Raw genomic sequence first — 13,497 nt, 5'->3', positions numbered from 1 at the left:
AATTGTTGTACTAGTTGAGTACAAACTAACAGATCCCCGCCTTACTCAAAGGGGAAGTCAACAAACATTTCCTTGACGATAATAAGTTGTATGTTTTTTTTCCATCTCAGAGGGCGGCCATTTTGTCACTTGCTGTCAACTGAAAATGACATCACAGTTGCCGGGTGTCAACAACCAATCACGGCTTAGCTTCAGACAACTGATGAGCTTTCTCTCCAGTGAGTATAACCTGTATAAAACTTTACACATGTATGGATATATAATGGATCCACATTCGCTACATTTTTAAACTGTGAATGTGCTAGTTGGGAACACATGACTAACCCTACCCCACAAAAACTGTCTCAGATTTCTATTGAACCACATACAACAATAACAAAGCTAGACTGTCTGAAATAAACCGCAGAAGATTCACATGATGGAATCAAAAAATGGAATTCCCACAACTTTATTTCAGTTTAACATCTACAGGCGAGACACACAGATATGTCTTCTTACAAAGGCTTCATAAATAGAAGGTGTTGAGTGCAACAAAAAAGCGAAGAAGCAAATCGGTCCCTCGACAGGCTATATGTGGAGGACGTGCCGACGCTAGCAGGAAGTCGCAAATAGCGTTAGCCGTCTTTTCAGACCGCTACAGCAAAACCGATCCGATTACTGCGACGATCAAATTCGGTGTAGTAGCGGGCGATGAAGTTGGCTCCCAGGATCCAAACGGGACCCGTCGGCGGTGGCACGTCCAAGCCTCTGAAGGTCACAATGCAGACGTCCCCCTCGATCTGGGATTGCTGGAGCCACAGCAAAGCGTCCGTGATTGACATTTGAATGTCGTGAAATTTGACTTACCCATAGAATATAATCCTCATGCGTCAGCGAGTACTCGAGGCCACCGAGATGAAAAGCAATACTTGGCAACGTCTTCACAATGTCACAGTTGACTTTGTACTGATAGACATAAAAAAATGATTAAAAAAAAACATCAGTCATGGTGAGATGGTGGGCAGGGAAAATATTTTCAGCATGAAACCATTTTGGACGTGTTGAAAGAAAAGAATAACCGAAAAATTTACCCCACTTTCATCCAGCTGGGCTCCGATGCTTTTCATCAGTGCAAAAACGGACGAGGCCGGGCCTGTGATGTAGGAGGAGCCCGTGTCGATCACAGCTGTGCAACCTTCTTCGCAAAATATCATTTCTGTTCCCACAGAAACACTAAAAGAGTAAATGAGCAAACGGGCAGTAAACAGATGTTACGTGTCAACTATTTGCACGATTAGGCTGGGAAAACATACCCTTTCATCACAACCTCCCACGTGCCCATCTCTTTGGTCTCCATATAATTGAAGGTTCCGGTGTAGTAGTTTGGGTCGGTGCCACCGAGAACCAGCTCTCCACCAGGAGAATGCTGGGGATCCCTGAAATCAACGCACAAAGATATATGGAGCTATGCCTACAAAATTTTGCTCTATTTTTTTAATTTGAGGTGCCAGTAAATTTTCCTTGATTCTTTTTTTTTTTTTGCAATGATTTTGAATCTGCCCCTTTTGGATCTCATAATAATAATAATAATATGATTAAATATTTTAAATTCTATACATAAATAACATTAATAAAATAATACAAAAATAAAAGGAAGATTTTATTACACCCTTTTAAAATTATATTATTTAAATAGATTAATTATAATCATTAATTATAATAATAATATGATTAATTATTTTAAATTCTATACATAAATAACATTAATAAAATAATACAAAAATAAAAGGAAGATTTTATTACACCCTTTTAAAATTATATTATTTATAATGATTAATTATAAGCATTAATTATAATAATAATAATATGATAAATTATTTTAAAATCTATACATAAATAACATTAATAAAATAATAGAAAAATAAAATAAAGATTTTAATAGGGTGTAGTGTGTTAAATATTACTGCCCTCCTTTGAGACATCATTTGATGGCTTCTTTCCTCTTTCCAGAATCCTATCAAATACTTTAAGTGTGACAAAGCAGAGGAGATTTTTTTGCCAGATTTTTTGGTTTAGCGATTTTGCTGTTACAGCTGCTTGTTTGGTTTCTTCAAACATGAAGATGCAGCGGGTCAAATGTATTGTATGACACGATTGACTTGAGTTGGTGATTTTTCAAAGTTGTGCACTGCGACTGGCTGGCGACCAGTTCAGGTCGACCTTTCCCCCCCCCACACACACACACCCTGAGACCTTAAGTAATGTTGACAATGGATTGACGGAGGGATTTTTTTGTGTTCTTTTGAAGTCCATTTCATTGTTCAATGTTAATCCCAGAATTCTGTTAGTCATTTTAGTAAGCGGCTTTGATTTCTTTACTTTGTTTCTAAATGTCCTGCATTTTGTAACTGCAATCAAATGTTTCATTCACTTTCAATTGAATTAACCACGCTGAGCTATCTTGTGTCCAAAAAAATGTGCTGGCAACGTAACAAAACAGAAATAAAGAAATAATAAATTCTGTAAGGCTTACAGAGTTTATTATTTATTTACCTCTGTTTTGTTTCTTTTCTGGACCAATAAAAGTGAGACTTCAACTTACCTGCTGTAGTAAACAGAGAACACCTCCTCCTTGAGGACATGTTGAGACATGATGCGGTCAAACACTGGAGTGATACCGTCAATGGCGACGTTGGGGTAGCCCATCCCTAGGACGCCGTCAAACTTTGCAAAGATGAAGGGCATGGCGGACAAGGAGGTGGCTTCGGCAAAAACCTGGACCACGGGGATTCCACCCACCTTCAAGGACGAGAATGAGATGAGTCTGTAGTTTTAGGTTGGAATATCACTAATCACCACTAGATGGCGCATATCTATCTATCTATCTATCTATCTATCTATCTATCTATCTATCTATCTATCTATCTATCTATCTATCTATCTATCTATCTATCTATCTATCTATCTATCTATCTATCTATCTATCTATCTATCTATCTATCTATCTATCTATCTATCTATCTATCTATCTATCTATCTATCTATCTATCTATCTATCTATCTATCTATCTATCTATCTATCTATCTATCTATCTATCTATACACACCGTATTTTCCGCACTATAAGGCGCACCGGATTATAAGGCGCACCTTCAGTGAATGGCCCATTTTAAAACTTTGTCCCTTTATGAGATATATACATTTGGCCCGCGGGTCGGACTTTGGAGACACCTGCTGTAGTGGCTCAATATTGGTCCATATATAAGGCGCACCTGATGATAAGGCGCACTGTCTGCTTTTGAGAAAATTGGAGGTTTTTAGGTGCATTTATATATATATATATATTTATGTATATGTACATATATGCGCCATCTAGTGGTAATTGGTGATATTGGCAATCTAAACGTGGTCCTTGATGGTGAACCTTCATGATATATGTGCATGTAGTTTCTGCACAAATCATTGTTGTCACATGACGGCGACGCAAATCACGGGCTGCGGATCGTTGACTCACCACAACCACATCCTCGCTAAGGAATCCCCGGACGTTCCCCGAGGCGTACTGGATGGAAAATCCTGTTCCATTTTCCATGTAGGTGCGAGACATGGAGGCGTCATACCTGTTGTGAGTAACTGAAAGGTCACAGTTCATTTGAGTCAACCGACGTCACGGGAACCCCCGCGCACGCGCTAAACAAACATTTCTCCTGCCGCATGCGTGCTTGTTGATCGACTTACAGCAGGCCGTGGAGAAAGGGGAGCAGCTTTGCGAGGGAATCCACAGATTAGCCGAGCCCGTGTCAAACACCACGTTGAAAATCTGAGCTGGAGAACCGATGCTGATTTCTCCATAGTACTGTGTCTATTGGCGCAAAAGAGAAACGGATATTTCACGATGATGCCGATTACAGACATATTTTCACGTGATTTGAATTCCTTAACAGCAAATGTCTCACATCCAAATAGTTGGTGAGAGGAGTGGGAGCAGTTCCATTGCTGAAGTCTTGCACGTTCATCTGTGTTAGCTCAGTCAACACCTGCTCCAGAGAAACGCCCATATCCCGCAGCGTCTCCCTGATAGACGGCATCTTCTTCAAGCTTATTCTGGAAGCAAAGCAGACAAGCGGGAAAAGAAATCCTCGTGAGTCCGAAGAAAAACAAACAGCAAACAGAATGATCGTCGTGAGGCCGTATAGGGTGACATGCTAAAATAATGGTCATCGTTCCAGTTTGTAGCCGCTAATGAAATACAGACTGAACTGTCTGATCCCTAGCCAGGGAAAGAAAAAAAAAATTTTTAAAGGCCAAGCTGCAGGAAGCAAAAGTTGTAAACAAAATCACTTCTGGTTTTTTCTTTTTTTTTTGGCTTTTGAGATTTGTGTGGTCTACCCTCACAGCTTTGTTGGATGTGATTTCCACGGAGTAGTAATGATTAAGAAAGTGTTCGGATTGCAATATGTGGCTCCTTTTAAAAACTTTTTTTCTCCTTGTTGTTGTTACTCACAAGGCACTGTTGGAATGAATTAGTGGTAGCGATATCAATATCTCAAGGAGGGCCAGCCGCATGGTACCACACTCTTAATTATTCCTTGATTAATTGAAATTATGCGTATAACTTATTTTTACAACCTCCCAAAATTCTAAAAAAAAAAAATGCTGATATGGGTGACAAAATCCTTGAATCCAAAAGATGAAACAATAGTAAAAAAAATAAATAAAATCTGCAAATATGCAAATCACATATGCTGCAAATTTCCAGGGTTGACTGTAGTTTTAAGGTTGTAATATCAACAGTCACCACTAGATGGCAGACAGTTGCTTTTCAACTATTACAATGTGAGTAGGACTAATATTTTTTGCTGACTCTGAAAGATATGCAGGACCTTTTTCAACATTACAATTTGGAGTGACCAAAATGAGTTTTTCCACTTCATGTTTTTTTTGTTTAACATTTTATTGCTGGCCTTAATTGATGATTTTTGTGTGGAGAGCCCTTTACAATGGAAAAAATTACATGTCTATTTTCTTTTTTTTTCTTCGAACAAAATAACAATAAAATAAAAAAATTAAAAATAATAAATTAGTATTAAAACAGTATTTTTGGCATGCATCTGGTTAGAAATTGGCCCATTGTGAGTAGCACTAATGAAAACTCAAGACCCCTCTCGCATTGATGTCTGTTTATGACCTCGTTTGTGTAAAAAGGAATCTTCTTACCTTCTCAAAGTATGACCCGTGCTCATTGCCATTAACACGCCAAGCAAGCATGCCCAATAGACTGTCCACATTGCCATGGCGGCTTCTTGCAGACAGAAAGGAAAATTTCAAAGATTGAAGACACTCAGATCCCCTTTTTCTCTTAATGGTGCGTCCCGCAATGGTGGAAGCCGAGGCTCTGGTAGACTTGCGTGCTCATGCCACCTGTTTTATACCATCGGGGCTCTCTTCTTCACCCGCAGGCCACGGTGATTTTGGATGGGAGCCTTCCAAGGGGCCACCCCTGGGATGTCCCCATTGGTCACGTAGCCCGTGCTGTGATAACAGGTCCCAGTGGGATGTCTGAACTTTGACCTCATGAATCCTATTTAGCGAAGGGGGGGTTACGTAGAGCTTTGCAGATTGCTGAGATTTAAATGGAGTTTTCAATGGATTCACTTCCAAGTGACTCCCAATTTAATGCATTGCCTTTTCAGATGAACGCTAAAGAGCAAACATCTGTGAATTCACTGCAAGGTCTTGATTGAGGTTGTTGGCAAGTGAGCTTGGCGGACGGTGAGCGTTTCATGATGATTTTGGCCATGTCCAACTGGTTTGCAACTAACTAACACCTCTTGATTCCAGGCTCGCTCTCAGCGGGTTTTAGTCTTCCCACAGTATCTGACCTGTCATGTGCTGGTACTGTACTGACCACCCGGTGGAGTGAGCAGATACGGAAGGTTCTCATCGGCCATGCTGGAGGTCAGAGGTCGGCTTCTAAGAAAATAAGATCACTGAGGGCAGACCTTCCAGGAGAAGATAGCGTGGCTACATGACGCACAAGGCCGGGGCGCTTAGATTGACAAATGGCTTTTACTTACAAAGTGGAGGATTTGATTTGATTTATTTCATGGTGTTCAACGATTAGGAAGATGTGATCTTATTTTTTTAATCAGGGCTGGAATTTTCTTTTGTTTTAAATAGAAATCAAAAACAAATAATACATGTGAGAAAAAATGACATCACTTTGTACATTCCAGGGAACTTTTCTCTCCATGGCACATTAACGCTGACAAATAAACACACGCACAAACTCTCTTACAACACAACCGGACACACTTGATATTTAAGTGTTGGTTTATTTACTTTTTGCAGAGTAGAATATTTTTGAAGCTTTCCACTGTTATGGACTGGACCACAAAAATAAATGTCTTTCCCAACATTGGAAGTGCTATAAAAGCTTGAACTTGGTCAACTGAATTTCACGAGTTGGAGTCTGTGCAGAAATCTGCTTCTAATTCGATTGCTGTAGTTGCACGTCGTTAAAATTGGCATTCTGCTCTTTTTCTAAGAAGCACATTGATGGAAAGTGACAGTGTTTTTTAAATAGAAAATGGGATTGAAAATGGGATTGATGAATTACAAAATGTATAATTGATTAGATAAATAAATAAATAATATAATAAATAAATACATTTTATTTAAAAACAGAATGAATGGGTCAAAGTAAATTGAAAATTGTTCTATGTAAGAGCAGTTTGATCCATTTTTATTTTGTGTGTGTGTGCGTGTGTGTGCCTAATCAACCGAAATCAACAGAGCACATGTCCAAATATTATTTTGGGCGGACTCTCACTTGAGCAGCCTCCATGAGGAGCAGCGCATGTGCTACAAGCTAATTGGCGGTCACTAAAGTTCAAACAAGGAGTAACAGCAAAAAAAAAAAAAGCTCAGTGGACTTCTTCGAACTAAATAACATGAGCGAGATCTAAAGATGTCAAGCAATTTATTTCGAATGTTTTCATCCAGTATAAGAGAAAACATGGCTAACGTAGCTGGAATGGGAGCTGTGCCTATCTCTCCTGCAATTGGGGACAAGCTCACATTTGACATCTGACCTTTGACCCCCAAGCTAAATAGATAGCAGCTTGCCGTTTCCCACATTGCCGAGGGAGAGCTCAACGTCATTCCCGTGTGGCCTTACACCCCTTGTGAGGCAATTCGATTGGTGGCCATGGGAAAAAGTACAACTCCAGGAAGATAAATTGTTTTTCTACTGTTTTTTTTTTTTGTAAGAGCAACATATGTTATCTTGGAGCCGCTCGCGTCGAGTGAAAACCCAGTCATCAGGATCCCAGATGTCTTTTACTCTGGAGACTGATCCTTGTTTGACCTCAGAGAGGAAAACAGTGATTGAAGTTTAAGAGAGGAGAGCAAAGGTGTTGCAATTGATGCCATCGTGCAAAGCGCCAACACAATAAATATTATTTTGATTTATCTTTTTGTTTTCCATCTTGATAAGAGTGACGTGAAGCAGAGGTGTTTGGAAAAAAATGGGAGTCAAGAGAAGTTATCTTTCTCAAACAAACAAACAAACCTGATTCACCCCCTCACAAAATGTTTCTGGCACGACCAAGGAAATATGAAACCTCTTCAAAACTGCAGCAATTAATATTTAAATAGATGCATATATGTATTGTTGCATAATCATGCTGCACCGTATTTGGCCAACAGGGTGCAGCATTGCATTTAAAAACAAAGCAACATTCAACAAGTGGATGATGAAGAGCGCGCTCTCATAATCCAGCCTGCTGCATTCTGTAAACAACCACACGAGGGCGTAATAGGATAAGTAAAGCAGACATTTATAGAGTGATTGGCCTAAAGTTTAGGCCCTAAACATTGTGTCAGCAAATAGCCTGACAAAGGAAGTATATAAAGAACACATTGAGGCTTGACAATTGGCACTTGTTCTTTATTCTCTGGTCACCAAGACGAATCAATACGACATTTCACTAGCTGGTTAATATTTGACTCTTCTGGATTGTCGACTCTTCATTTGGTTACCAGATTATTGCCACTCCCAAAACAAATACAGTGCTGAAGGAAACTATTTATACTAAGTGCAGTTTGAACTCAACATGAAAAAAAAAAAAATGTGTGGCCCAAGGATATATCAGGAGGTCTGCAAAAATTTCCATGAAAAATCATAAAATACCCAAAAGTCAATTAACACTCCTGTCACGTGGTGCGCCCTCTAGCACCGCCGGTGGGTATAGCACAGTATTACAACTGGGCCATTGTATGTGAGACACAACGTGAGACCTGGCATCTGTATTTTTTATTGGCTTGATCAAAATGGACCATTGATTAAATTAACCATGTCATGTTAAATCAACTTTATGAACGTCTTTTCTATCTGGCTTTGTAAGCACATACAGTACCAGTGCGCAGGATCAAGAACAGGAAAACAGAAGCCTGACTGAGAGGAACATGATAGGTGAGAAGAAACCAACAGAAAGTAAGAGACGCACCATCACGCATGTCGAGGCACTTAACATTGAGAGGAAATGGGATGGAAAGCTGCCTTTCAAACGTTCCTATTCAGGCCACTGCCCTCGTAACACTGACACAGGCCCAGTTTCAGCTGGAACAGGGAAAGACTCTTTGTTTTTCTAACCGTGACGTGTTTGTCACCTGACACTGCGGCTATCGCTTATCTCCAAACACACCATCAGTCACACTAAACAATTATATTTTCATTTCATTGACTTTTCCCAGACTTCCTGTTTGTACATGTCAATTGTGATATTTTTGTGGAATGATGGGAAGGTACCGATACCAACCGTGGTTGCCCTTTTGTGACATCTTATGAACAGGAAAAATTTAAAATTCCCATTACCTTTATGTAATTTCAAGGAAAATTGCTTTATTTGGGTATTGAGGTCTTTACAATGATCCTTTTGTTTTTTGGAAGGCATTTTATGTATTTAAAGTACTGCTGGTATCAGTGCTTTAACAAAGAATAGAAAAGTAAAAACAGTTAAAGTCTTTATGAAGTATTAAAAACAGAAAACGACACGTTCTACCTGGAAGAAAGCTCGAAGCACTGACAACTTCTCACAAAGTTAACCGAGTTTTATATAACGGAAGTCATCAGGCCTATATGACAAAATAAAGGTTGACATAACAGAAAAAAGAATATTAGGCAACTGATACATTATGGAATCGGTCTTATGCCAAAATGAATATCATAAAAGGACAAAGTGAAAATGATCAGCAACTTTATGACAATTGATAAAGAAATGATGAGTCACTGACCGGTTTATTTTGACTAAAGACAGTATTTTTTTTAATGCAGGTAATTAAAAAATAAAAGGGAGCAGAAAATTATATATTTAAACACAAACACCTGAAGTACTTGGTTCGTTGTGACACCCATTGAGTTTGATCCAACAATTTCCCGTACATCAGCCTACATAAGAAAACATCTTTCATCTGCATTATTTATGAAGAAAAAGTAAAAGCTCTTAGTCGGGCTCATTGTTGGGGCTGTAATCCGTTTGGAAATTGGTGGGAGGAGCGTTGACAGGCGAGGAGGCGGACACGCGCGCGCTCCTTGTCCACTCATCCTGCACGCTTCGTGCACCACAGCACAACACAACTTGTGCTACCTGCTTAAAGGCACTGTCCGGCTTAGGAACTCTTATTTTTAAAGTTTTTAAAAAAACAACATATGAACGAGGTGGGCAGTGGATGGCGAACAAGGATGCAAGAAGAGCAGGGACGGTCGGGGAGCGGATTAGATGCCACCGCGGGTAATCAGAGCGTGTTTGTTGTTCAAGAAGCGGAAACAACAAGAGAGGAACTAACAAATGACATTGGAGCGTCGGGAAGGAAGCAGCGTGGCTCCGCTCGGGTCGTGCGTAAAACGGCTCCAACTTGGAACGAGCCGGCAATACTGTGAACTTTTTGGAGTGTCGCAACTACCTCTGGGCTATGCATCAACAAGCTAGTAAATCTCACGGCGGCACTAGTGGATTAAACTTGGATTACCATGGCAAAAGTCATCCAAAAGAAGAACCACTGGATCACCAAAGTGAACGAGTGCGTAATTGTGCGCGACGCGTACGGCCAGCTGAACGTGGAGCTGCGAGGTGGGGCTGAACATGGACAGTTTGCCCACATTGGACACATCCGAGAGGATGTTGTCCTTTACCAAGGGGGCAAACTCAACGAAGGGGAGCTGATCCTGGAGGTTGAAGGGCTACCCGTATCCGGATTACCCCTCTATGACATTTTAACCGTCATCACGTGCACCAAAGGGCCAATCATTTTCAAGACTGTGCGTCAAGGTAAGAGCACCACTTCAAGTGAAATTTGCTTTTGTCTATGAAATTTGCTTTTGTCTATCTATCTATCTATCTATCTATCTATCTATCTATCTATCTATCTATCTATCTATCTATCTATCTATCTATCTATCTATCTATCTATCTATCTATCTATCTATCTATCTATCTATCTATCTATCTATCTATCTATCTATCTATCTATCTATCTATGTATGCTAATGAGTTAGCGGAAAGATGCTAATTCGCGATAATGCTAACACGCGAAAACGGACTTATAAAGGAATGTTAACGAACATTTGGAGCAATACTCTATCTATCTATCTATCTATCTATCTATCTATCTATCTATCTATCTATCTATCTATCTATCTATCTATCTATCTATCTATCTATCTATCTATCTATGCTAACGAGTTAGCGGAAAGATGCTAATTCGCGATAATGCTAACACGCGAAAACGGACTTATAAAGGAATGTTAACGAACATTTGGAGCAATACTACATTGTCCTAAAGGTTTCCTCAATTTAGAAGTTTTATTTTGACTTTTAATGTTTTTTTTAATTAGGTAAAATAATCCACGATGTAGTGAAGCCGCGATAAACGAAACGCGAAGTAGCGAGGGATCACCAGTGATTTTGGGGGCTCCTAATATTCATTCCACAGCACCTCCCAAGTCCCACAAGCTCGGCAAGAAATGAGAGTGACAGCCCCCCTGCACTTGTTTGTCAAACACACACACACACAGGGTCATCACACATGAGGCCAAAAGTGCACAGTAAGATCATCTTGTGTTATTTGTTTTGTCTCCGGTCATTGTAGTATTGCTGTACTTTGTGTTCCATCAATTGGAAATGAAAGGCGCTATATTGTTTACATGGGCCCGGCCCATCTTGTGGGCAGCTGTGGATCTTCGCGATCTGGATCCGCCAGGGTCTGCAGCCTCCGCATCTAAGAAGTACAGATGCTGTGTTATCTTGTTTCCTCCGTCCAGTCGGTTGTGTTTTTTTGTTAAAACTCATCATGCCTCCCTCAGTGGTTACTGAAATGTGAAAATATCGCCGGCGTGTTCCTGTCCAAGATGATCACTCAACACGCCAGCACAACATCTCAAAGCTTCGAGTGTCTCCGGGGAAATCATTAACGAGGTTACATAAGAGTTTCAGGTTAGTTTCGACTGTACTGGGCGTCCATTGGGCTCTGAAGCTCAAAGACATGGGAAGAGGTTTCGGCAATCTGATTTTCAAGATCAAACCTGGTGAAAGTTTTGCTGGGCTCCATTTTGCAGACTTGAAGCATTCGCTGATGCCTCCTTGTGGCTTTGTCATTAGTGTCCTGCATGAATCAGCAGATTGTTCTGCTCTCTAATTATGTTCAACAACTCTCGTCTCGTTTCCAGCCTCACAACTCTTCCTTTGTGCCTAATTGTGCATCGGAAGCCTTTATGTTCCATGAGCCGTGATATCCCGGACCTGATGAGGTACTGCGGGGCAATCCGTCCCCCTTTTTTTTTTTCACGTGGCTCAAATTACACGGGCTTCATCATCCTTGAGACGAAATCTTGGTGTGTTTGAAAGGGAGCGAGCCCTCCAGGTGTGCTCCCATAGAGGAATGCAGGAAAAAAAGCACCTGAATGGCACGCTGGAACATTCCATGGGAAAGGCCGGAACATTAAACTAGCTACAGTGTGTGTGCTCTGGACTTGACTTATCTCTTTGTAAATAATACTTGACATTGGGATGCCAAACGTTTATTGTCACAGGGGGGTGACAATGTTGCTTTTCTTCAACTTGGTTTCAGTTTGCTTTTTAATGGAATTTGTGTTGTCGACACATACTTGTGTGTGGTTTTTGTTTGCCATCAGAAATTGGACTTTGACCTACTAGCATAGCGGTTTTATCGTCGGCGGAATCCAGTGACAGTTCAAAGGTTCATCTTATCGTTTTCTGATGTAACAAAGAATTAGGAATCACAGGAGCTAAAGGCTTGAAATCTAATTTCACAGAGGAGCTAAAGGCTTTAAATCCAATTTCAAAGGTTTTATTTATCTTTTTGTCACGTAGCGTTGGCACATACTTTATTTAAAAATCCATTACAGAAATGTTTACAACTTTACTTCAGAGACTCCAGTTTCCAATGATAATGTTTTTTTAGAGCAAGGGCGTCAAACTCATTTTTGTCGCGGGCCACATTGTAGCCATAGTTTCTTTCGGAGGGCCATTATACTTTCAACCTAAATAAATGTTTGTTAAATGTTATATACAGTATAGGCTACACAACAAACTGATAACTAGTTTTGAAATCGCAGACTAGTAAATAGTGTTCAAATTAAAAAAAAAAGTATTTTAATCTATTTTGTAAAAGTAAAGACTATTTGTAATTTTAGTATTAAAACATAAAGTCAATGCTCAATTTTTCCTCCCCAGGCCTAATATAATTACACAACGGGCCAAATTTGGCCCGCGGGCCAGAGTTTGACACCCTTGGTGGTGAAAAATTCGTTGGGCTGGTTGGGTTTTGCAGGTTATGGAATAATTCAAAGGTATTTGATGATGACGAGCAGCCACCAATGCACATTATGTTTTATTCTTGGCCACTTGGGAGTTGTATATTTAGACTAAATGGTTGGCTTGTGTGCAGCTCAGACACATGGTGAGGATGTAAGAGCATTACAGACACAGATTCCGTGTGATGTTCTTCTTCCAGAATGCGAGCGACTTATTTTTTAAAAAGGAGCAATTTGTCCGACTTGATTATGGTCAACTGACAGCATTCGGGTGGACTTAAAAAGCTTGTCGGATTGCTTGACAATCGACGTATTTCTTAGCTGCTCTCCTTCCTCTTGCTAGGAAGCGCTTCCTTTTCCCTCTCTATTTTTAACCTAGACTTTACAAGTAAAATATTATTCTTATTATTCAGGTTATTTTTACTTTTATTTTTGTTTTTGTAGCCATTTAACCGTCTTTTAAATTTTGCCCATAAAAGAATATGTCCGTCCGTTCGGCCGTCCATCCATCCAAAACAAACTGGCAGTGTTCACTCCCATAACGGCGCAAACGCCCATTTCTACCTACGCAGCGTGACAAAAATAACTAAAAAACGAAGACTCCACCTATGCACACGGAGCGTGACTGGGAACGAAAATAGTTGAAAGATTTGCCTCTACTATAATTTATTGTACGATATGAG

At 40.0% G+C, this 13,497-nt stretch overlaps 2 protein-coding genes and 1 long non-coding RNA gene across 26 annotated transcripts in view; 2 read left to right on the top strand and 1 right to left on the bottom strand.

The window, feature by feature from the left end:
* LOC148402830 (uncharacterized) overlaps positions 1-6,403 on the top strand; it is a 46,102-nt gene extending 39,699 nt beyond the window's left edge. For 3 of the 13 annotated variants that reach the window (XR_015855826.1, XR_015855820.1, XR_015855810.1), the window contains exon 8: positions 111-6,403. This is a non-coding gene — a long non-coding RNA (uncharacterized LOC148402830). The remainder of the gene's footprint in view (positions 1-110) is intronic. The other 10 variants (XR_015855839.1, XR_015855808.1, XR_015855809.1 and 7 more) reach the window with 9 other exon arrangements.
* Positions 397-5,364, bottom strand: ren (renin). Of its 2 annotated transcripts, XM_088367782.1 has the most exons (9): positions 5,197-5,364; positions 3,936-4,083; positions 3,718-3,841; positions 3,494-3,612; positions 2,582-2,778; positions 1,293-1,415; positions 1,071-1,212; positions 847-945; positions 397-788 (listed from the first exon to the last, which is right to left on the bottom strand). In XM_088367782.1, the coding sequence occupies exons 1-9, from the start codon at positions 5,271-5,273 to the stop codon at positions 627-629; spliced, it is 1,191 nt and encodes a 396-aa protein (XP_088223908.1). In that variant the 5' UTR covers positions 5,274-5,364; the 3' UTR covers positions 397-626. The 2 variants fall into 2 exon arrangements, with proteins under 2 accessions (XP_088223908.1, XP_088223904.1); XM_088367778.1 differs by having other exon boundaries at positions 397-945.
* A 1,878-nt stretch (positions 6,404-8,281) lies between the features above and the next one.
* LOC148402829 (membrane-associated guanylate kinase, WW and PDZ domain-containing protein 1-like) overlaps positions 8,282-13,497 on the top strand; it is a 46,135-nt gene continuing 40,919 nt past the window's right edge. For 5 of the 11 annotated variants that reach the window (XM_088359537.1, XM_088359518.1, XM_088359510.1 and 2 more), the window contains exon 1: positions 9,525-10,310. In XM_088359537.1, the coding sequence (XP_088215663.1) occupies positions 10,013-10,310 (298 nt within the window). In that variant the 5' untranslated portion in view covers positions 9,525-10,012. Of the gene's footprint in view, positions 8,456-9,515; positions 10,311-13,497 lie in introns of those variants that run through there. The other 6 variants (XM_088359470.1, XM_088359462.1, XM_088359546.1 and 3 more) reach the window with 5 other exon arrangements.

The sequence above is a fragment of the Syngnathus floridae genome, chromosome 2 (genome assembly GCF_059516105.1).
Source record: "Syngnathus floridae isolate MCC-2025c chromosome 2, RoL_Sflo_1.0, whole genome shotgun sequence".
In the NCBI taxonomy this organism is placed as follows: Eukaryota; Metazoa; Chordata; class Actinopteri; order Syngnathiformes; family Syngnathidae; genus Syngnathus; species Syngnathus floridae.
Note: the sequence above shows the minus strand (reverse complement) of the source record. Positions and strands in the feature narration are given on the sequence as shown.